We start from the raw sequence: 23,418 nt of genomic DNA, 5'->3' as shown, positions 1-23,418 counted from the left end.
TGTCAGTCTGATTGTGTTTGCGTGCTGAACTGAAAGCTCTGATTGGTTCTAACAATTTTGATAACATCATCAAAGCGTGTTGTTATCTAACATTCCACCGTCTCCCTCTCTCTCCTCTTCCCTGCGGAGCCCAACCACTTCCAAACTTGGCCGGTCCTGCGCTGACTGTTTCCATGGAAACATATTCACTTGTGGCAGGATTACAGCGAAAGGAAAAAAGCTGGCACTGCGAGTGTGTGTGTGTGTGTGTGTATTCCCATTATTTAGGATGGTCGGCCCTCTCCGCTTGACTGAGTCTCACACAAACAGAAATTCATCCTTTTACCTTTTAAAGTGGAATGGAACAAACCACTGTATTTTTCTGAGCTCTGAAGAAAGTGTAAAGACTTTTTTTTTATTGTAAAGATTTAGAACTTTTTTTTGTTTGGTGTAAACAACAGAAGTCTAAAATCGCTTCGATCTTCGGTTTGATTCGATTAGCAAACATATGATTTGGTTCTATTAATGAATCATTCAGAAAGACTAACGAACTCTGGAGAAGCCAGTTTGATTCATTTGGATGAAGCCTTCGTAAAATAAACTAAATGAATCTATTAAAGCAGCTATTGATTCAGTAGGTTCGGATGGATTCGTTCAGTGAGTGATTCATTCATTTCTAAATGCAAGTTACTTCAAAAACCTTGGAGGAAAAAAATTAACTTCAGCGTACTTTTAATATACTAGAAAAACGTATAATATACTGCTTAAGTGTGAACTGAATGTTTTTAGACACTTAATCACATGCTTCAATTACAGTTTAAATGGATGTTAAACGCTAGTTGCTCTTAAAAGTGCTTTTTCACCCACTTAGTACGACTTATCGGTTATTAGTATGAATTATTTGGTTAAAATGTACTGACAAGCATTTACGGTAAACTCGCATGTCATGTTTTTTTATTTTTTTAATTATACATTATACAGTTTCAATTTAGTAGATTTTAAATGCATAACATATTTCAATTAGCACACTACTGTAATCAAATGCACGTGTAAAATGTAAAAGTGCGCCTATTTTTCATTATCATTAATTAATCCGTATGACTGAATCCATTTAACGTTTTATTCCACCGCTGCAGTTTGCTCATGGATTGTAAAATCGATGAAAGCAGTGATTTCCTTCAGCCTGTTAGATTGCTAGCCTGACGCTATGATTAGCATGCATCTTTAGCAGTGCACCTGACAGGCCACAGCGGGCGGCTATCTGTGCTAATCACTGTGATCATACCACACACACACACACACACACACAAGGCTTCACTGAAACAGTAGAATAGCGTAGTGACCTCGTTTTACAATTGTGATTGGATGGTAGTGATGTAAGACGTTGCATAAGAGCCTATAGTGTGACCAGGTTGCCCCCTTTGGAAACTAGAGAGAGTCGAGCATCCACAGAGACAAGTCAGCATGCAGTTCGGTTATATATTAATGTAAGCGTGTGTGTGTGTGTGTTAATTTGATTAGATCGATGTCTTAAATGAGCTGTGCTTTTAGATGCAGGATGAAGTCTGGAGTTCCTGGGACACTAAAGTTGCGCTGTTCGGCTTGATCATCGATTGGTTATTGTCTGTATTAACATCTGTAATGTCTGTCTGTGGGGGATTTATAAGGTGTTTATAAGGTGGGCTTCTGTTGATCAGCGGCATTCGCGGGGGGGTTTTAAGGTTGATGTTTTGAAGTGAGTTTCTGTCACTTGAGTTTTCTTTTGATTTAAAGTGATTTTAGTGCTTGGTCGGATTGGCTTGAAATTGTAAATAATTTTAATTAAATATGTGTATTTAATAAAATATATTTTAAAATATTTTAATGAATGTATATTACACTATTCTAAAGATGTAATTCATTTAATTCATTTATTTAAATTGATTTAAATGAACCCGTTTTAGTTAATATATGTGGTAATACATTTTTGGGAGTATTGTCATTTTTTAAAACTTGGAGTGAAAGCATTTCTCTAAATGAGCTACAATTAAAAACTACGATTTAATAAATAATATATAGACACATTTGAAAAAATAAAAAGACAGTAAAATTACTCAAACTTAATTTTAAATGATCTGATTTAGACTCATTTAGTATGAATGTTTCCACAAATATATTCATGTTAATAAGGCAATGGTTATTGGAAAAAAGCTTAAAATGTTTGGACGCTGATGGGCGCTGTTTAAACTTAAAAAAAAGAGTAGTTTGTATTAAGTGCAAATAGTGGCAGATGATATTTGCGCATAATTTTATTGTAGTACATCATAAAACAGTATGCAATAATCACATATTCGCTAATTCTATATGAAAAATGAAGGTTGAATGTTTTCGATGGTGTTTAGAAACACCGAAATAAATGAGCATTTTCGTTCACTGATGTAAAATGGCCAAATGCATGTTACATATGACCTTTCGTGTTTTTAAGAGGTCTGACGGTCTCGATGTCTCTCTCGTCTCTCCAGCACTGCCAGTAACTCTAACCGGAGTTCCCCCGCCTGCTCTCCGGTTCTGCGGAAGCGCTGTCGATCTCCCATTCTGCAGAACGTCGAGACGGACGCCATGGTGGAGAAAGGCTCAGAGCAGTCCGACACCTCCAAGTCCCCCTCCACCCCTGAGCAGCTGGTCACTCGCACCTTCTCCGGTCAGTCCACACGCAGCGGGGGCAAGAACTCCAAGGTATGTCCTCCTCCTCATCCAGCCCTGCCCGTTGAGTTCCTCTACGGTTCTCCACCAACCCCAGTCATTCTACGACATCACTTCCTCTGGGAAACCTGCTGTGTATCGGATATAATGCACTTAATTACGTGGAACGGCCTTATCCTACCGTTCCTGCTAGTTTGCCCTCTGTTGTCCAGTCATAGCATGTGTCCAACCCATTTGACATAGTTCTACAAATCTGTTTTTGCAAGTAGTCTATCCCATGCAGGTATATTATATTATACACTGTCATAAGATTTATTTTTATTTTTGCATTGAAATGCTTTTAAAGGGGGACCTTCGATATGTTTAGACTAGTTTATCTCATGCTCAAGTGCAGTAGTTACAAACGCTAAAGCAAAAAACCTCATCTTCCACCAATTCACTGCTGTATTATAAGGACATATGAAGTGAGGAAAGGCTGAAGCAGAAGGAATCAGTGTGCATTAACATGTACAATCATAACCAAACAGTGTTTCACTCTCAGACACGATAACAGAGCTTCAAAGACGACCGATTCTCAGGAAAAAGTGCCATTTACGATTTTACAAAAAAAATTCAGGAAAATGTTAATTTGCTGTGATTTCTTTTAAAATGAACACTGAAGTAGTAGTATTTTAATAGAAAACACAAGAAGATTTTTTTGAAAGAAGTCACTTCCGCTCACCAAGGCTTCCTTTATTTGTTAAAAACGTAGTAAAAATTATGAAATATTATTACAATTTAATATATATATATATTTACATTTACTTTATTTTTGCGACGCAAAACCACGTTTGTAAATATTACACTATTCAATTTCATTTAAATTAAGTAAATAAGTAAATGAATAAATAAACATTTGGACAAAAAAGTAATTTCTAAGACAGTAAAATTTATCAAATGGTGTACAGTAAGTTAAATAAGCATTGTCCGGTTAGTCTCTGCCGGTACATGTCGTAACGACACCATCTGGTCCTATGTTTCTCTATTGGCAGACATTCAAAAGTGGTGTGAAGCTCATACATAGTTTTATGCACGTTTTATAGACCTTATAGATGGAAATATACACGATACCTTCAAATGACATTGTTTCCTGAGAATATCTCAAAGACATCCGTCATATACTGTATATGTATTAATTAATTAATTTGTCAGTACAAACAAAAAAACAAACCAAACGGCTTTTAATGCCTGGGAGGAGCTTTTAAAGGAATAGTTCACTCGAAAACGAAAATGACCCCATAGTTTACTCAACCCCGAAGCCATGCTAGGTGTATATGGCTTTCAAACTAATCTCTTGCAAACTTCGTAATGCCTGTGGATGGCTGCCATTGTTATGAAAGCTCCATGAATCGGATGTATCTGCAAGCAATGCGACGTAAAACCAGTTTCACGACGGACGCATCCGATTTGTGGAGCTTCAAAATAATGGCATTACCAAGCTTGGAAGAGCCAGGATAAATAAACTGACTGGGTTCGTCTGAAAGAAGATAGTCATATACACCTAGGACGGCTTCGAGGGGAGTAAAATGTAGCGTAAGTTTAATTTCTGGGTGAACTGTTCCTTTAATGTCTGTAAGGCAACTCAAAAATTCACATGCATGAATGAATGAATGGACGGACTGACGGCGTATGAATGAATGGAGAGATGAAGTGTAGTGATTTGTAATAAATGCAGTGCACTATAGCTATAGCTCACGTCATCATCCTGTCTGTCTGTCTCATTTCAGCTCTTCTAGTCGCTTGTTCTGTCCGTTTCCTTTCATTTCTCACACTCACCGTACTCTTTCTTTCTAGAGTTCGATACTTTTGCTGATGTCATATAAAAATGTCTTTGATCTGAACTTGACTATCATGTTCTTCTCGCTGTTTGTGGTTGTTCTGATTTGTGTTCCGTTTTCTGATTTCTGTTTTTCTCCTCGATGCATGCTAGTCTCACAAGCGACTTTCCAAAGTAAGCATTTCTCTCTTCTGTTCTGTATTCACTCAGTCTCTCACCCTGTGTGTCTGTGTTACTGCTCCGTGGGCCGTCCTGTGGTCTGTTTTCGTTGTTATCGGTGTGTGTCTCGTCTGGCTCTGTCTGTTCGTGTGAATGCAAGTGTGTGTCCAAGTGTTCGTCGAAACAAATACATGCATAGACTCCTTTCTCTCCATCCGCTTTGCTGTTAGCAGGCGTGTTTGTCACTTTTGATTCTGCATAATAGTATATTAATGGGTTAAAGAGATCGAGTAAGCAGTGTTTGCCTTAGGGCTGCATGATTATGGTTAAACTGATTACATTTCACTCTACGTAATGCGGGGTGTATCTGTCATATACATCATCCCACTCTATATTATGAAAACTTGTGAAAACCGAATTGATTGAATGCATTTATTCTGCATCCTCAATCACACATAACCAAACACGCATCGACGCACTTGCATTTATTATAGTTTATCAATGAGAAAATGTGCGCGCAGATTTAGTTGCAAAAAGCCAATTATTAACCTTGAGGAGATAATGCGTTTAAAAGCTTGTTTTGGGGGATTTGCATACTTGACATCTGGCAACCCCAATGATGGTCTGTTACCAATGCAAGATAACAGAAATGTGAAAAATGGAAAATAAAGGGGGAGCTTTCAGTCAGGCGGGTCTAATTTGACTAGTCATGTGATTTCAAGATGGCCGCCACCATCAGAGGACCAGCCTTATATGTATGAAATAGATCTTACCAGGTGATTTTGCTACACCGATATCATTATTCATCTTTTGTAACCGCATTAATTTATTTGAGGTAAAGATTTGACCTGCAGGCTTATGTTAGTTTTAATCTACGCGTCTTTTCATTGATCGCATCAGAGTCCCGTGAGTGCATTAGTCCCATGAGCCACCTGATGATTTATCTCTGTTGATTTCAAACAGAGGAAATTCCCAACCCAGGAATTTCCTGACTGGTGCTATCTGTTGTTAATTAATAGCGTAGTAAAAGAGTGCATTTATCTTTTAATTATTAACCAATGGCATGCCAAACAGATGCTATGTTAAAACTAGACGAAAATATTGCATATGCAAACCTTTGTTAAATATGCATTTTTACGTAGTTTTAATTCACATTATTTGTAGATTGGATTTAGTTAGAATACTTTTGAATAGATTTGTTTAATTAGGCTCAAAAAATAGATCTTGCAAGACTACGAAATGCCACTGCTTCTTTAAAAGCAGCGTTCACTTCGGGAGTGTGTTTAAAATGCTTTTAGGCAGGCAGCTTATTAGGTCTTTGGTTAAAGCGCGCTAGCAACACCAAGGTTAACGGTTCTGTTTCTACAACACACATGCATTGGATAACAGTATTTCGGATGCACTGAATGAGCTTCCAGTTTCTCCTTGTTTTTCTTTTTCATTGCTTTACAGTATGACAGATTAAACCTGATAAAAGTAAGCATTTCACGTTGTTCTCCGTTTGACCCCTGACCCCTAAACCTTCCTCACCTATCTCTCTCTCTCTCTCTCTCTCTCTCTCTCTCTCTCTCTCTCTCTCTCTCTCTCTGTCCACATGTCTCACACCTCTCTCGAGTTTAGATCAGATTAGCCCACATTAAACCATCCAATCCCTGAGCCTTGATGGAATAGACCGGTATGTGTGTTAGCGGGTCTGTGTGAGTTGATCTATAGGCTTTAAAGGGTCATGAACGAGACACAACCAGAGCTGTGCTAGCTAATCTGTCAAAGTAGCACACGCACACACACACACTCAAAGCTTGTTTGGGGTAGTAGGCTAATTGAAGGGCTTATTGGCTGACACACACTTCTAGTCATTTTGTCTGCTCACTTTAACCTAGACTATAAAACAAGGGAGCCCATTATGCGTTGTGCAAACTAATATAGCATCAGAGTGTGTGTCTGCCTTAAGTTATTTCCGTTTCTTTTCATTTAGATGGTGGTCTGTTTACGTCGGTGAAGGTTTATGGCTATAATGTTATAACAATGTTATAACGCTATAACCGTTTTTTAACCGCTAGCTTTTCTGTTGACATTGACATTTTTTTCCCATGTCTCCCTGAGTTGTTTACTAGGCCTGTAATCATGCCCTCAATGACTCCATGATTTCAATGAATGCAAATTTATGTCCTGTGTTGATGTACACCCGTGTGCAAACAGGAAGTTTGGGTGGGATGTATCAAAGGGTTTGTCCTTTTAGTTCATGTTTAGACTATAAAGTCGTATTGAATTGTGTTCATAATTATAAGAGATGAAGTCACATTGTGGGACGTAATGTCATAAAAATGAGGGATACAATCACATCAAAAAAATTACAGTTTAATGCCGTAATTACAAAAAAGTCTTCGCAATGAAATATAAAGTCGCTTTGCAAAATAGATATTCATAATTATAAGAAATAGTCACTTTGCAATGTATAACGTCATAATAAAAAACAAATACATTCACTGCACAGCACATATATTATGAAAAGTAAAGTCACATTGCGATATATAATTAAATAATAATAATAAATGAGGTCACATTGTGAGACATAATGTTATAATTAGGAGAATGAAGATATGTGGTGATATGTAGTGTTTTTGTTTTTGAGAAATAGTCATTTTGCGAAATATAGCATCATAATAAAGGCGAAATAAAGCAATGTACAGTGTTATAATTGCAAGAAATAAAGTCACATTGCACACATACTATAATAAGTCACATTGAGAGATGTAATGTCATAACTACGAGAAAAAAGTCACATTATGAGTTAACATTATAATTACGAGAAATAGTTTTAGGTGTGTTTTTAAAGGAATTCCTGGCCTGAGTAAAACAGCATTCAGGCTTCTGTAGACCGAGCTAGACGGTGCCGTGTTATAAATAGAGCGCTAGTGACGTCAGTTCTCCCCTGTACACAAACACCCCCCTAAAAGTGTCTCCAAGTTTCTATTTTTGCTCATGCAAGTGCGAATTTGTCTTATTCCCATGACGTATCAGCTTTGAAACTGCTCATTTAACCATCTATATTTGTTTCACGCTATTTGTGGAAAGAACAAACGATGTATGTGTGTGTAATTATCCGGTGAAGGGAGATGTCAGTCTAGTAGACTTTAGCAGCTGCCACATGCCAGGCCCTCGGCCAGCCCTCACAGTCTGTAAATATACACTCGCTGCGAGGGGCGTCTGCAAATAATGCTCTGCATAGCTGCTAATATAGTCTTTTTCTTTTTCTTCTCTTTCAGAAAAGCCAGAGCTGGTACAACGTAAGTGACATTTTATATTAATAATGAATGTGTGTGTGTGTGTGTGTGTGTGTGTGTGTGTGTTCATGCTTGTACTAATGGTTGTGTTTTGTGTCCACCTACCTTGAAATATAAACAGATTTCCATGTCACCATATAGTTCATTCTTTGTGGTACTTGAACAAGGGAACAGTTTAAATTCATGAAATGTAATAATAAATCTAATTTTGACTTCATACACACACACACACACACACACACACACACACACACACACACACACATATATATATATATATATATATATATATATATATATATATATATATATATATATATATATATATATATATAATTTAATTACATTTATAGTTATAATTAATATTTACATCTAGTAAAAAATTACTTTTTAAAATTTTATAATAATTATTTATATATATATATATATATATATATATATATATATATATATATATATATATATATATATATATATATATATATATATTTAAACTAAATAATTATAATATTTAATTTTACACACACACATTATATATATATATATATATATATATATATATATATATTAAATATATATATATTTAATATATATATATATATATATATATAAAATAAAAAATTATATAATTAATATTTACATCTAGTGAAAAATTATTTTTTTAAAATTTTATAATAATAATAAAATTAATATTTAACTTAGTTATTTCTTATCATAGCATTATGTTTGGATTTTAGTATATAATTACTTGTGTGTGAGAACACTGACGTGGTAGAAGTCTTCTGTTGTTTTACTGTAATGATTTACAGATTTGTCGCTCTTTCCTCTGACACTCATCAGTTGGGCTGCAAATATTATCCGACTCGCAATCCTGTTATTAATTTCCTCATATTTCACGTCTACGTGTCAGAATGACTGATAACAACATCCGCTTTCTTCGCACTGCCGTGTATCAGAAAGTCAGAATATTAATGTTTGATTCAATTATTATCTTATATGTTTTGGCATGCAAAATGACGTATTTCTTTTATAATTGCATATTTAAATACGAAGGTGCATGCCTGAAACAACTCTATCATGGTATTATATTGTACTTGAAATCCTTCAGGGTATGTTGTGTCAGTAGAGGTTTTCTCTTCAAGCACTGATTTCTGTTCAGAACATTAGCCACAAGAGAGCGTCGTTTCTTTCAATCACTTTTCATTCCACAATATCGTTCAACAATATCTCCTTCAATCTTTGCTATCTTTTTCTGTCTGTGTTTTTTTTTTGTTTTTTTGCCCCTCTCTTCTCTCTCTTCTTCACTCTTTCTCTTCAGCATGAGAGACAGCACATTCTCAGAGTAAGCATGATTTTACTCTCCACGTTCTGTTCCCTCTCACAAACGTTCGGTCTTGAAGGCTTCTTCCGTTCTAACGATGGCTTCGGCATGCGTGTGATCGTCTAATGGTGTAATATCTCCACCTGCCTTCGCGAACGTTACTAAACGGAATGCAAAAACAGGATGCATGGCATTAATACCCCTTTGTTGAAAAGAAGTACAATTCGGCATGCTTTTAAAAAGAGTAGTAGAGCTAACGTTATACTTTAAAGAATATATACTGCATACTTTGATTGTGAACTGAATGTAATGTTGTCAGACACTTAATTGCATGTAATTTGCAATTAAATGGAAATGTTCCATAATTTTAACTTTAACAGTTAAGTAGTCAAGTATGTGCATCTTTATATGTAATATCATTATTACTTTCATTATTCATTATTATTAAAGCCTTTGAAAAATGGTTAAAGCTTTGAATGTACTGACAAACATTTATGGTGCATTAAAGTATGCTTTTTTCAATTCTGTTGAAATAAAAATATATTCGTTAATACACCTTTGTAATGATGAAGTAGCAATTTAGTACTTTTAAAATATATTAACTTTAAATGTAATATCAAATAACAAATAATTAGTTGAATGTGCTTTATTATTCTAGTCAGCGCAATAAAATAAGCATATTTATTTAAATCTTTTAATCTAGCATTATTAAAAGTGCACTCGTTAAAGTGTACAGTTTTATTAAGTACACTTATTTTTTATATCTTATTATAAGCAAATGTAATTTTTAAATTTGAAATGCACTGCAAGTGCATATTCATGACGATGAAGCACACTTCTTTTTCACAAGGGCCTGCATGACGGCAGCATTAAATATATTAAGAGTAAATAGACTTTGCATCTCTTTGTCTGGCTCTGGTTCTCAGCGATGTGATGTGATTGGTTGATTGCACTGCATCTGCACGGATGTGAGCTGTTTGATGCATACTAAATTCATACTGGGCAGGATCTCACACGGTGGCATTGATGTTAAATTCATACAGTATGATTAGTGCATTTCTGATGTGTGTGTGTGTGTGTGTGTGTGTTTGTACGGGGCAGTGATGATCTCCCATGGCCCTGAGAGCTCTGTGATTACATCTCGACCGTCATCATGTGAGTTCTGAGCCCGACTGACCGCCGCGGTGAACGTGAGCTGCTGAACTCTACTTCAGTTAGGCTCCGGGACGGCACCTGACTCTTTATACGAGCAAAACCTGTATGAATTAGCTTATTTTAAGGCAGCAATTTCATGACGTTTTCCACAGAAATCAACTCAGCGATTTAGTTTATTGTGTTCAGTTTAAATCGTTTGGTTACCAACATTTAATTGTATTTTGTCTTGTGAAAAACTTTGGGTGGATGTCTATTTAGGTTTAAACCTCAGTGGAAGTTCATTCAAAGTCTCATTCATGAGTCTAATTAATGTAACTCTTCATTTAAATAGCAGTCTACATATGCTAAAATAATTTCAGTTTGACAAATGATTAATCGTGATTATTTGCATCCAAAATAAAAAAAATTTAATATCAATATATATATATATATATATATATATATATATATATATATATATATATATATATATATATATATATATATATATATTTACTAACACATATGTATTTACTAAAATATTTATATTCATATTATATATATACATATATATATATATATATATATATATATATATATATATATATATATATATATATATATATATATATATATATATATTTTATTTTTCTTAAGCATATTCATGCATGTGTCTGTATTTATATATACATAATAAATATACATAGTACACACACATACATTATGTGAACAAAACTTTTATTTTGGATGCAATTAATCAGTTGACAGCACTAATTTTTAGAAAAAAAAATTGTTTTGGATTTTTGGATAAATATAACAATGTGAGTTAGGAGAGCCTAGCCTCAACATATTGCACCCCATTGTCTACATTAAAAACAGAAGGATCCCCTGATGACATGATGTAGTCGTCACACCCACGCCTGGTACCAGCCACTGGCGTCTCTCAGTATTTACTCTTTTAGTTAATAAGTAACTGACTTTACATACTCATCAGCGGGAGTAAACACACACTCACACACATCTAGATCTACATAAATCAGATAGAACTGTTGTGCTCCACAATATCTGTTGCTCTGGAATGTTTCTGAGTATCTGCTTCTCCGTTGAGTCCATCCGCTTTTATGGATATTTACGCCTAAGCGCTGAAGAGAGGATACTTTTGGGACGGAGTTGTTGCTTGCGCGAGCAGAATTCCATTCTTAGCATTATGACTGCTGCAGATCACGTGTCAGCCTTTGTTCTTGGTTATCTTTAGGCACAAATGAGATGGAGCGTGTATAGTATAGTTTGGGGTTGAGAGATGCGAGTGTGAATTCTTCATTGGAAAGCGTTAATTGCTAAAAAGAGGACCTTAAAAACGAAGGATTTGCCGCAGAGCATTTCCGGATGTTTTTTTATTTGTCAACGTGATCCTGCAGAAGATCTTTCTTCTCTGAAGTCCGACAAGAGCAGCCGAAAGCAGAAAACTAGCAAAGACATATGTCTTTGATGGACTAAACTCCAAGAAGAACATTGAAAGCAAACATTCAACCTTTAGTGGAGATATTAGCGGCCGTGGCATACTGAGGTACCAATTAATAATCACATGTGGAATTAATTTTCTGTTCCTTCTTAGACTATCTGGTCTCTTTCAAGGATTTTTATTTGTCACTGTGGTCCAGTTCTATCTTCTCTAAAGTTGGAGAGCAAGCTGCTGAATACAGAAAACAAGCACAAAATTTGGGGACTAAGAAGAATCACGTCTTTAATGGGCTAAACTCCAAGAAGAATGTTTTTTGCGAGCCAACAACCAATCCTCTAATGGAGATATTAGTTGCATTTGCATACTGAGGTAATAATTAATAATCTCTTGCGGAAGCAACTGTACGTTTCTTCTTCATCAACTCTCCAGTCACGCCCTTTAGACACTCTTTATTCGCCATTGTGGTCCGATTCACACCTGCAGACTAACTTTCTTCTCTAAAGTCTGACAAGAGCATGCGGAAGATAAATGCGGAAACCAAGCAAGAAGAATCTGGCCTTTGATGGACTAAACTCGGAGAAGATCAATCTTCGAAAGCCAACAACCAACCTGTAGTGGAGATATTAGTGTTCGCTGCATACCGAGGTAACAGTTCTTAATTGCTTGCGGATTAACCCTACAGACCTTTTTTTTAACCCTCACAGATTCTCTTTATTTGTTGGCATAATCTGTTTCAGTCCCGTAGAAGACTATTTCTTCTCTGAAGTCTTAAAAGAGCAGCTGCTAAATGCAGAAAGCCAGCACAAACGTCACAAGAATCATGACTTTGATGTGCTAAACCCCAAGAAGAACGGTCTTTCCCAGCACAAACGGTGGGAAAGTGGAACAAACAGCAGCATAATAAAGTATCTGTCTGCAGAGGTTACTAAAGGCCACTTTCGTGCGAGTGTTTTTGCACTGGAATCATGTGGCGCTAGTCAGGAGAGCCCGGCCCTCACTCCCTGATAGAGATCACACCCTGGTGAATGAGTGAACCTACAGACCCAGCCTAATCAAAAATATCACCAGGATCTGGAGCGTCATTGATGAACTGACTGTAGTAAAAGACAGGCACAGAGACATGGATTCATCACTTGACTCTCAGGATGACTGGGAGACTCTCATGGAGCTGGAGGAGGCTTTGGTGGGGTGGTTAATTCAGGGTTCGGACTGGGACCAGGACTGGCAGTGGGGCCCGTGGGACGACCCGTACCAGGATGAGGACATACCTGCCGTGAGTCTGTGTAGAGATTCAACAAAAGGGTTGACTAGTTTAGGCTACACTGTCCATAAGAATAGGCCATTGTTCAACAACAGGAATTAAAATTCAATAAATATTTTTAGCAAATATATATGTAGTTATGCATAGAGAGTATGTAGAAGATGATAGATGTGTGTGTGTGTGTGTGTGTGTGTGTCTATCAATGCATTTTGCAGATGGTGATACATGATCAACCAAGGAATTCTATTACACTACATTATATAATATTTTAACCGATATATAAATATATATTTAACAGATGGATTCTGTTTATAGCCATAGTTTATCAAATTGTGTGTATAACAAATTTAAACAGGTAAAATGCACTTTTCAAATTTATTTTTAAATTCATATATATATATATATATATATATATATATATATATATATATATATATATATATATATATATATATATATATATATATCACTTACATTTTGTTTTATTTATTTGCTTATCCTAATACTCTACAGTAGTTAAAAAGTAGTTAAAAAATTAAATGTTGGCAGTGTCAGTACTGTCTATACAAATATATGTTTAACTCTGAAGGTATTTATGATCTGTTGTTGTTGTTGAATTTGCAACCGTGTATCGCAGACCTTTTTGTGCATAAGAAATAATTTTACATGGTTGATCTCAAGACACCTTGAGATTAACGTTGTGGAGATTGTCTTGTCTTTTCTGGGAGCGTTTGTCTTTAAAGGCTGTTCACGTGCCGCTGGTACTTATGTTTGTGAATGAGAAGCCGTGTGAGTCTACAGTGGGAATGATCTCGTTGTGGTTCATACCGTGCTGCTGCATGGCAAAACTCAAGCAGCTGTGAGAGTGGATGGATGTGTGTTCCTCATCTACTGATTATTGTTTCGTAGGTCCTCAGTCCCACATACAAGCAGCGTAATGAAGACTTCAGGAAGCTCTTCAAGCAGTTACCGGACACAGAGCGCCTCATTGTGGGTAAGAGCTCTCGTATATAACCTCTTTATTTATAGTAAGTAAACTACTGTAAATTAACTAAGAAAGTGTTTGGTAATGTTAGGTAATACTTTAGAAAAGGGAACACTTATTCACAATGAATTATGATTCTTTTTACTCAGTTAATACACAGTTAATAAGGTAGTTGTTAAGATTAGGTATTGAGTAGGATTAGGTTGATGTAGAATAAGGTAGTAATATGTGCTTAATTGCTACTAATATTCTAGTAATATGCATGTTAATAAGCAACTATTTAAGAACACTAAAATAAAGTGTTAATCATTATTATTCAATTAAATGATGTAAGGGACATCTTTTGACCTTGACTTTTGGCAGACTACTCATGCGCTCTCCAGCGGGACATTCTCCTGCAGGGTCGCCTCTACCTCTCCGAAAACTGGATCTGTTTTTACAGCAACATCTTTCGCTGGGAGACACTGGTATGATTTAGTGTAACTCAAAACCGTCCGAGTTACAGTCTCCAGAGAGACGAGAAGAGTTGAGGTTTTTTTCTGCTCCGTTTCATGCAGCTTACAGTTCGGCTGAAAGACATCTGCTCCATGACAAAAGAGAAAACCGCTCGTCTGATTCCCAATGCCATACAGGTGTGCACAGACACTGAGAAGGTGAGGATCTTTCGGACGCCACAGCACATTAACACAGAGGCTGTTTCTTGTCGTTCATCTCCCGCTTTGCTCTTCCTTTCAGCACTTTTTTACATCGTTTGGTGCAAGAGACCGGACTTACATGATGATGTTCAGACTTTGGCAGAACGCACTGCTGGACAAGGTAAGAGCGCAGAATACGAGTATTTATAGTACATGAAGTTTAAGTCAAGGCCAGTTCCCTTTGAGTCAGTCGCTATGACTTTACGCCATTGACTGACATCATGGGGTCCCACCTGGGAACCCAATCACCTCTGAGAATTAAAATTGGCAAGTAGAATTTGCATGCTAAGCCACTCCCCCATGCATACAGGTATATAAGATGGCGGCATGCAACCACTGGAGCACCAACAAAGAAGAAAAACGAAATGTCAAGCTGCAGGAGATTACTGTTACTTTTTTATCTGAATTTAGTTGTGAGAAGTTCTCCTGTGTGCACACATGCAAATAACCCAAGCAATTATTAGTGAATTACTTCTGTACATTCAAGCAATGCTATATCTGATGTTACTGTATCCAAGCAAACATAATAAAGTTCATATATTCTATGTGCAGCCTCTCTGTCCTAAAGAGCTCTGGCACTTTGTACATCAGTGCTATGGAAATGAGCTTGGCCTAACCAGCGATGATGAAGACTATGTGCCTCCTGATGATGATTTCAACACAATGGGGTGAGTATGACGCGCAGGCTCTCATAACTATTGTTCGGAAATACAACATATTCCCAACAGATGCGAATGGTGCCCACTCTGTTCAGATACTGCGAGGAGATCCCAGCGGAGGAGAACGAGGTCAGTAACGATAACTCATCCAAGAGCAGCAGTGAGAACAAGCCAGAAAACAGTTCTCCTCCTTCACACAAGAGATCCATCACACACTCCACCATCACCTCCACCACACCTCCCAGCAGCACCGATACGCCTCTGTCTGTGAGTGTATGTGCTCGTGCACGCTTTTCGTATGGTTTTATTGAGTGCGATGGTTTGAAACGGTCCCTCTGCTGGTGTCAGTTTGACATTGCAGCTGAGGAGTACACAGACTGCCTTCCTGATGGAGACCTGCTGCCGCTGCCTCTGCTGGCCGAGGAGAGGAACAGCGAGCCAGCCAGTCCTCTGGATCCGGTGCCGGCCCCTGCACTCGACTTCAACGACAACGAGGACATACCCACTGATCTCAGTGACTCCTCGGAGACAGATGACGAAGGTTCGAAAAATAAAACTCAAATTATATACAATATATGAAGAGTTAATTTGCAGAAACTGTGCATTCCAGTTAATTTCAATAGAACTGCATTTGGTTTTTTTAACTAAATACTAGCTAACGCAATAAAACATGATAGCATTATAAAAGACATGATTTTTGAAAAATGTAAAAAATAATTAAATAAGTATATTTTTCCAAATAAATTTATAATGTTAATAAAATAATATAAAATATAATTATTCATAATAATAGAGTTAATACATTTATCTTTATTATGTACGTATATTCCATTAACTAGATGATAATATCCACATTTCAAATCTTGCTTTTTATCTGATTAGTGCTATCAAACATGATTAATCGCGTTCAAAATAAATATTTTTGTGTACATAATATGTGTGTGCACTGTGTATGTTTATAGAAATACACACATAAAATGTTATTTTATATATGAAATATATTCATATAATATATGAATTAAAATTAATTAATGATAATTATTAAAATAATAATAAAAAAATTTAATTGAGGTGCATACCATACTACCAGCATGAAAATGTTGTTTGAATAGTGAACAGTGTGAGACTCTACACATATTTTGATACCAGTATTTAAGTGTTACACAGTTCATCTTTATGTGGGGATGTTTATTCAGGGGATGAGGTTCAAGCATTCCACGAGGATCTGAACGGCCGTCAGTACATTAACGAGGTGTATAAGTTCAGTGTTGATAAGCTGTACGCCATCCTCTTCACCGAGTCCCAGTTCATGACAGACTTCATGGAGCAGAGGAGATTCACAGGTCAGTGATCTCTTCATCTTTTGCCTGATTGAAATTTTAGATAGTCTACAATAAAACCCAATAGAGTGATTAAGACCATGAAGAACATTGCAAGCTATATATATTTTGTTTTTTTGTTTTTAATTTTTTTTTTTTTTTTTTGATTTTAGTTAACTATAATAACTCTGTTTCTGATATACTTGCTTTGGTCCTGCACATCTTTCACAGATGTGGTGTATCATCCTTGGAAGAAGGAAGATGCTGGAAATCAGACCAGGGCCATCATGTACACAATTTCCCTGACCAACCCACTTGCTCCTAAAACAGCTACAGTCACAGAGAATCAGGTGAGACTGACTTCCCCTCAGTACTACTTGTATGTGTATGTGTTTTAATATTAACATTTTCAATGCGACTTCTCTCTGAACTAGACTCTTTATAAGGCCAGTCAGGAAAGTGAGTGCTACATCATCGATGCAGAAGTCATCACTCATGACGTACCGTACCACGACTACTTCTACACCCTAAACCGCTACATGCTGACACGCGTGGCCAAGAACAAGTGTAGGCTGAGGTACAGATAAACGAGACGTTCATATTTTTTGTGGTCAAAGCCAAACAGAGAATAATGTGGTTCATTCTGCCTATAGGGTTTCTACAGAGTTGAGGTACAGGAAACAGCCATGGGGGCTGGTGAAGGGCTTTATTGAGAAGAATTTCTGGAGTGGCCTAGATGAGAACTTCAAAAGCCTTGGTAAGACAGTTTCACAACCCCCCAAAACCAACCTAAATCTCCAAATGCCACCTAAAGACCCATCCACAACAGTGTTGAGCTTCGCCTACAATAATAATAAGCCACACCCATAACAATAAGCCCCGCCCACAATACACTTTAAGATTAAACACCACCTACAACAAAATTTAAATCTGCTAACAATATCAAGTCCCACTCTCAACAGTATTGTGCTCCGCCCATGACAGCATTGAGCTCCACCCACAACAACATTGAGCTCCACCCGCACTAATATCACACCACACCCACAGCATCAACCCCACAAAATAATATTGTAGTTTCACCCAGAACAATACTGAGTCCCACACAGAACAAATAAGTGACAAATAAGAATAAATAAGTTAGTTCCAGTAAATAAGCATTGCTGTTTTTCAGAACTGGAGTTAGGCAAGATGGAGGATGCTCTATTGGAAAGCCACAGACTGTCTCCTAAAGCTAAAGCAGTCAAGAACTCCACCTTAAGGCGGAGAAAAAGACCCCCTGCCCACCTGCGCACAGCCCATCTAGATGAGACCCTAAGTCCTGTGACCACACCAACAGACGAGGAGGTCATCCACCGCATCAAACATGTGGCAGGCGAGTACATGCAGTTCCAAATATTACCAAACTCAAAAGATATTAGCTTTAAATTTATATGACTGCTTTCAATTTCACGTTCTCCATCCACAGGCTCCACTCAGACAAGACACATTCCTGAGCACACACCAGGGGGTGGGATTTTCTGCAACCTCTCTAAACCACTACTCATCATCAGCTTTGTGTAAGTACTACTTTAGTACCGTCTGTACTCTTAAATAATACTAATATAGTTTTGGCTACTTTTTAAATATTTTTATAAATATGACTCTTTCTTTTTCTTTTTTTTTCTTTTTTTTGGTTTTGCCTCTTGTGGTTGGCCTTAGGATCTGTATAAGGTACATTCCTCTACTGATGTTAATTATATGTCCATTCGGAAAATCCCACCTCTGTCCTGTCATTCTAATCCATTCTCTATCAGTCTTGTGCTGCGCTTCATTCAGTGTGACGAGTGAGAATTTCCAAATCCTGTTTGAATAAAGCGTTTCTGTGGGAATATCTCGTATGACTTTGACTGGAATGCAGCAAAAGTATCTGTTCTAATCGTGTCCACTCTCCTCTGCCAAATATCACTTGAATTTGCTTAATTGTTTAATGTGCCTGATTGATGTCTCTCTGCAGTTTGGTGCTACTGGTGTTTTTGAATGTGATGCTGTTCTACAAACTCTGGATGCTGGAGTATTCTGCACAAAGCCTCACCAGCTGGCAGGGCTTGCGCTTACATGAAAGGTACAACACATACTACAACCGCTTCACACCTACAACGGTATTGAGCCAAGACCCACCCGGAATGGTGCTAAACTCCGCCCATAGCAATATCACTCCCAGAGCACTATTGAGTCTTATCCGCATTTGTGATCACCCACCACAATAAGCAATGTAGAGAAAATATAGAGATTCGCCCAGAAAGCCAAGCTACATCCCAATACAATGTTGAGCCACGCCCATAATTATGAGCTCCACCCACAGCAATAAGACCCACCCACAATGGAATTGAGCTCTGCCCACAAAAATAATGAGCCATGACCATAGTTATGAGTTCCTCCCACATCACCAATATCAATAATAAAGCTCCACCCACAATGTTTTAATGTCGAGTCTCACAGCAATACTGAGCCACAACTTCAAGACACATTCATTATGCAGTTCGACTAGATGAGTTCCACTTGAAGTGGTAGTAAACACACCTTATAATATCGAGCTCGACATTATTATTAAACCCCACCCACAACAATGCCAAGACACACCCACAACAATACAATAAGTCATGCCCACAATATTTCAGTCGCACCCTCAGCTGTGATCTGCCTCCTCCCACAACATTAGGACCCAATTATAATAATTTTGAGTTCCACCCAACCGCAGTAAGCAGCGATCAAGCCCTACCCACAAATAATCAAACAAGTCACACCCACAGTTCTGAACTCCTCCCACAACATTGCAAGCATTAGTTTGGACTGCAATTCACCCAAAAATAAGATTACCCCATATTTTACTCACCCCCAAGCCATCCTAGTTGTACATGACTTTCTTCTGTTTTTTTACAAAATTTATCCTGGCTCTTTTTAGTGATGGTGGTGGATAATAGACATTATTTTGACCCTTGCATTGCCAGGAGTCAGTGATTTGTGTTATAATTTTAAAAATATAAGTATTATGTTACAAAAACCCACAGAAGACATGTGGCAAACCATTCCTTTAAGTCTTTATACATTCCTAAAGTCACTTTGTAGATCACTGAGTAGGGGTGTTTTTGTTACTGTGTGTTTCAGCAGTAAACTGCCGCAGACGCAGATGGAATGGGCGCAGCTCCTAGAGTCCCAGCAGCGCTACCACGATGCCGAGCTGCAGAAATGGAGAGAAATCATTAAATCTTCAGTACTGTTATTGGATCAGGTATAAAACATGTTTGCAAATGGAACCGAAAGCGATTTGATTGAGCCTGATTGTGAAATGACGGCATTATGTGTCTTCACGTAGATGAAGGATTCCTTACTGAGCCTACAGAAGGGTGTGGGTCTACGAGATTACAGCTCAGACTCAGACGAGAAGAGGAGTCGATATTACTGACACTCACCCTCCAGGCCACCAGGGCGCGCTGTGCAATGTAGAGCCACTTATGAGAACAGAAGGCAAAAAAAAAAAACAAAGGGCCCAAATGTGCGTGTATGACTATGCATACTAAACAAAAGAGACTTGATAGAGACCAGAAGAAGAAGAAATGGACCAGAAACTGCCATCGGCCAATCCAAGTTGGACAGCAAGCCCGCAGGAAGTGAGGTCACGTCTGTCCCATGGGATTGTGGGGTGGCTAGAGTCCAGACGGGCTCATCACTGTTTCAGCTTTCTTTCAGGTTCTCTTTCTGAGGATGCTATTGTTTGCAAAGGAACGGAATGGACCTGAGGAAGAAAAAAAAATGAAGAGCATGCTTTTTATTTTTTATTTTTAGCCCTCCTTTCTTTCGAAGTGTTTTTATTGGTACAGAGAATGAGGGAAATGATCTTTTAGCTTGATTTTCAGCTGTAACGGCACAGCTGCCCTGTCCCTTTTCCTACTCGTGAGAGTTTTGCACAGAAAGCATCAGTTCACTCGTGCTCTAGCATCAAGGCTGGTTTCCTTGATAAATCCGTATTAGAAAGTCTAACTAGTTTCCGTAAAAGGGCCGCTCGCGCTAAAAACAGAGACCTTACATTTCTGTGAAGCGTTAACCATTATGCTAAAGAGAATTTGCACCAGAGAAAGACTGAAAAGGGACACCGCAGCCAGAAAGACGGATAAACATTGTTAGTTTTTGATTACTAAACTGTGATATCTCCTGATTTATTTGAAGATGTAGGAAATATATGAATATGTTTGAAATATATACTTTATTCAATATTTAATATATATTTCAATATATATATATAGAGGTCATCGCAGATATTTATTGTTAATTTATGTACATAGAACACTTATCAAAGCTCTAGAAGGAAAGAGTTTATAATTATTAAACTGCGTTTTATTGGGTGACACGCACAAGCACGTTTGAGACGTGTCCGTGTGAGCGCGCGTGCGTGTCGTAAGTCGATCTATGTCTATTTTTGGTGAATGTAACCGTGTTCGCGTGACGTTTGAAATCATTCCACTTGTACGTCTTGTGTCTTCCTCCCGGCACATGAAGCCAAACTGCCTTTTTCTTGCCCAGCAGCTCAGTCCACTGGGCATCTGTTTACACATCCGCCTGGCTTCAGAAACCCGAGCGCCCCAGCTCGGCCCGAACACACACACACACACACACACACACACACACACGCATGCTTTCTCTGCTGTGGCACCACTCCTGTTTATTTAGCACGAGGTGAGAGTCTGGACCGGGAAGCACTGCAGGAAAGGCCCTGGACTCGCTTTGTGTTTTGATTGAACCGACGGCCCGTATTTTCTCATTTTCAAATCAGTCGAATTCAAGGAAAGTTACGCGAGGTGGCAATGACATATATTTTTTTTTACAGAGCACAAGTGCTCTCGCCTATAAACCAAATATAGTATTTATAGATGGTAGAATTTATATATATATATATATATATATATATATATATATATATATATATATATATATATATATATATATATATATATATAACACTGAAATGCAACGATACCCTTTTATGCAGACAGAGGACAATGTAAAAAAATATATATATATATATATATATTATCTCATGAAGAGAAGTGGCACTTTACGTCCAGGCGTTGTTGGACAAAGTCTGATAAATGAAATATATGTTTGCCGGCACATTGCTGGTGGCACATATGATAATATTCCAGCTACAAACCACATGGTATTGTATTGAATGTATTTTTTTTGTCCAGAAAGGAATCTGCTGTCATTTGAATCATAATTCAGCTCTTTGGAATCCAATGGAGTTTTTTTTGGGGGGTTGGGTTGGATCTTTTGAATCTTTAGTGTTGCTCTGTGCAGTGTTTGAAGTCGGCATTTTATTTCCAGGATGCGTTTGAACTACTGAGTTTCTCCTTACTGGTTTATTCACTGTTAAATTTGGCATTAGAGTGCATTCTGTATAGGTTGTCGGGTGTGTATTCTGCAAATACGGTTTTGATTTCTCTTTTTTTTTTTTTTTTCACTATGTGTGTTTTTAGAAAAGAAGAATTGCTCATGGTTTGGTATTTTAAAAGCTGAAAATGAAATCACTGTCACAATCGTGTTCACTGTACTGTATGTGTGTACGCTCGTGCGGATGCCGCGCGTGAAACCGTGTTTAAATTTCTTTTCTTTGTGGACCTCCACCCATTGTCTCCCGCTACGCGAGTAAACTTCTACTGACTCCACCAGAGCAAAAAAATGATTTAACCCTCGGTCCGATTGTTTCGCTCATATGCAGTGACTTCTCGTGATGTATCTGACCAAAGATTTGAGTTTGCATTTTGCAACTAAGAAGTGTGTTGCCGTTATTAGAGATTTGGCTTTTTGAGATGATGTTGAGCGCTTGTGATCAAGCATTCGGACGGTGAAAGTAAAAAATCATATCACGCATCGCTCATTAGACTGTGCTATAAGGTTTTAGTGATGTCACTTCCACTGTACCTGTGCTGTAGTTCCACGATCGTCATGACAACTGTATCCAGCAGCAACCTGTCTCACAAATCAACTGTTTGATTTTCTTGAAACTGTAATAATTGATTTCCGTTGATGTCTATTTACGGCATCCCATAACTTAACTGGTGTAGCAGTGACTTACTGTATTTTTTTTTTCTCTTCTTTTTAGAGCTGTTTTTATCTCTAGATCAGGCCGATTTGTACATGTTTCCATATGCACTGTACGTATAAGACGATATGTGCAGTGTTCGCTGAAATATAGGAAGCAAAACTGTGCTGTGCGCGGTTTTCGATTTTTTCCAACAAATTTGTCTAATAGAGACTCTGATTCAGTGGCTCTCTGATCTATGTGAAGTAGACGGATTACGAATAATAAGAAGAAGAATAAAACAACACTGGAAAAAAAAAAAAAAGTTCTAGTATGCTTTGTTTCCTCGAATACACAAGTAATAAGGATTTATGTTTCTTACGAGGATGCTAATATCGCGGGCATTTGCATTATGCTTTAGAGAATTAACCTGAAGCTGAGTCGAAGCGTTCAGCAACTCATTAAAAAGAAATCTTAATGTTTTCAATAAAACTAAGGTGCACTATCATGTTTAGCCACCAGATAGAGACATAACCCATTTCTTTCATTACGTAATTTCCAGATGCATAAATATATTTAGACGCTGCAAACATTTAGCTTGCATCAG

At 37.4% G+C, this 23,418-nt stretch overlaps 1 protein-coding gene across 28 annotated transcripts in view; it reads left to right on the top strand.

Annotated features, from left to right (window-relative positions):
• gramd1bb (GRAM domain containing 1Bb) overlaps positions 1–23,136 on the top strand; it is a 104,070-nt gene extending 80,934 nt beyond the window's left edge. For 11 of the 28 annotated variants that reach the window (XM_043264526.1, XM_043264527.1, XM_043264525.1 and 8 more), the window contains 22 exons: positions 2,481–2,694; positions 4,631–4,651; positions 6,089–6,112; positions 7,903–7,923; positions 9,239–9,262; positions 14,008–14,092; positions 14,447–14,550; positions 14,641–14,736; positions 14,819–14,899; positions 15,331–15,446; positions 15,533–15,704; positions 15,786–15,978; positions 16,634–16,780; positions 16,988–17,106; positions 17,191–17,333; positions 17,410–17,513; positions 17,928–18,128; positions 18,222–18,312; positions 18,455–18,466; positions 18,750–18,857; positions 19,901–20,024; positions 20,109–23,136. In XM_043264526.1, the coding sequence (XP_043120461.1) occupies positions 2,481–2,694; positions 4,631–4,651; positions 6,089–6,112; positions 7,903–7,923; positions 9,239–9,262; positions 14,008–14,092; positions 14,447–14,550; positions 14,641–14,736; positions 14,819–14,899; positions 15,331–15,446; positions 15,533–15,704; positions 15,786–15,978; positions 16,634–16,780; positions 16,988–17,106; positions 17,191–17,333; positions 17,410–17,513; positions 17,928–18,128; positions 18,222–18,312; positions 18,455–18,466; positions 18,750–18,857; positions 19,901–20,024; positions 20,109–20,198 (2,290 nt within the window). In that variant the 3' untranslated portion in view covers positions 20,199–23,136. The remainder of the gene's footprint in view (positions 1–2,480; positions 2,695–4,630; positions 4,652–6,088; positions 6,113–7,902; positions 7,924–9,238; positions 9,263–14,007; positions 14,093–14,446; positions 14,551–14,640; positions 14,737–14,818; positions 14,900–15,330; positions 15,447–15,532; positions 15,705–15,785; positions 15,979–16,633; positions 16,781–16,987; positions 17,107–17,190; positions 17,334–17,409; positions 17,514–17,927; positions 18,129–18,221; positions 18,313–18,454; positions 18,467–18,749; positions 18,858–19,900; positions 20,025–20,108) is intronic. The other 17 variants (XM_043264518.1, XM_043264515.1, XM_043264531.1 and 14 more) reach the window with 13 other exon arrangements.
• The last annotated feature ends 282 nt before the right edge of the window (positions 23,137–23,418 follow it).

The sequence above is a fragment of the Puntigrus tetrazona genome, chromosome 18 (genome assembly GCF_018831695.1).
Source record: "Puntigrus tetrazona isolate hp1 chromosome 18, ASM1883169v1, whole genome shotgun sequence".
Lineage (NCBI taxonomy): Eukaryota > Metazoa > Chordata > Actinopteri > Cypriniformes > Cyprinidae > Puntigrus > Puntigrus tetrazona.
This window is presented reverse-complemented; position numbering and strand designations above follow the sequence as displayed.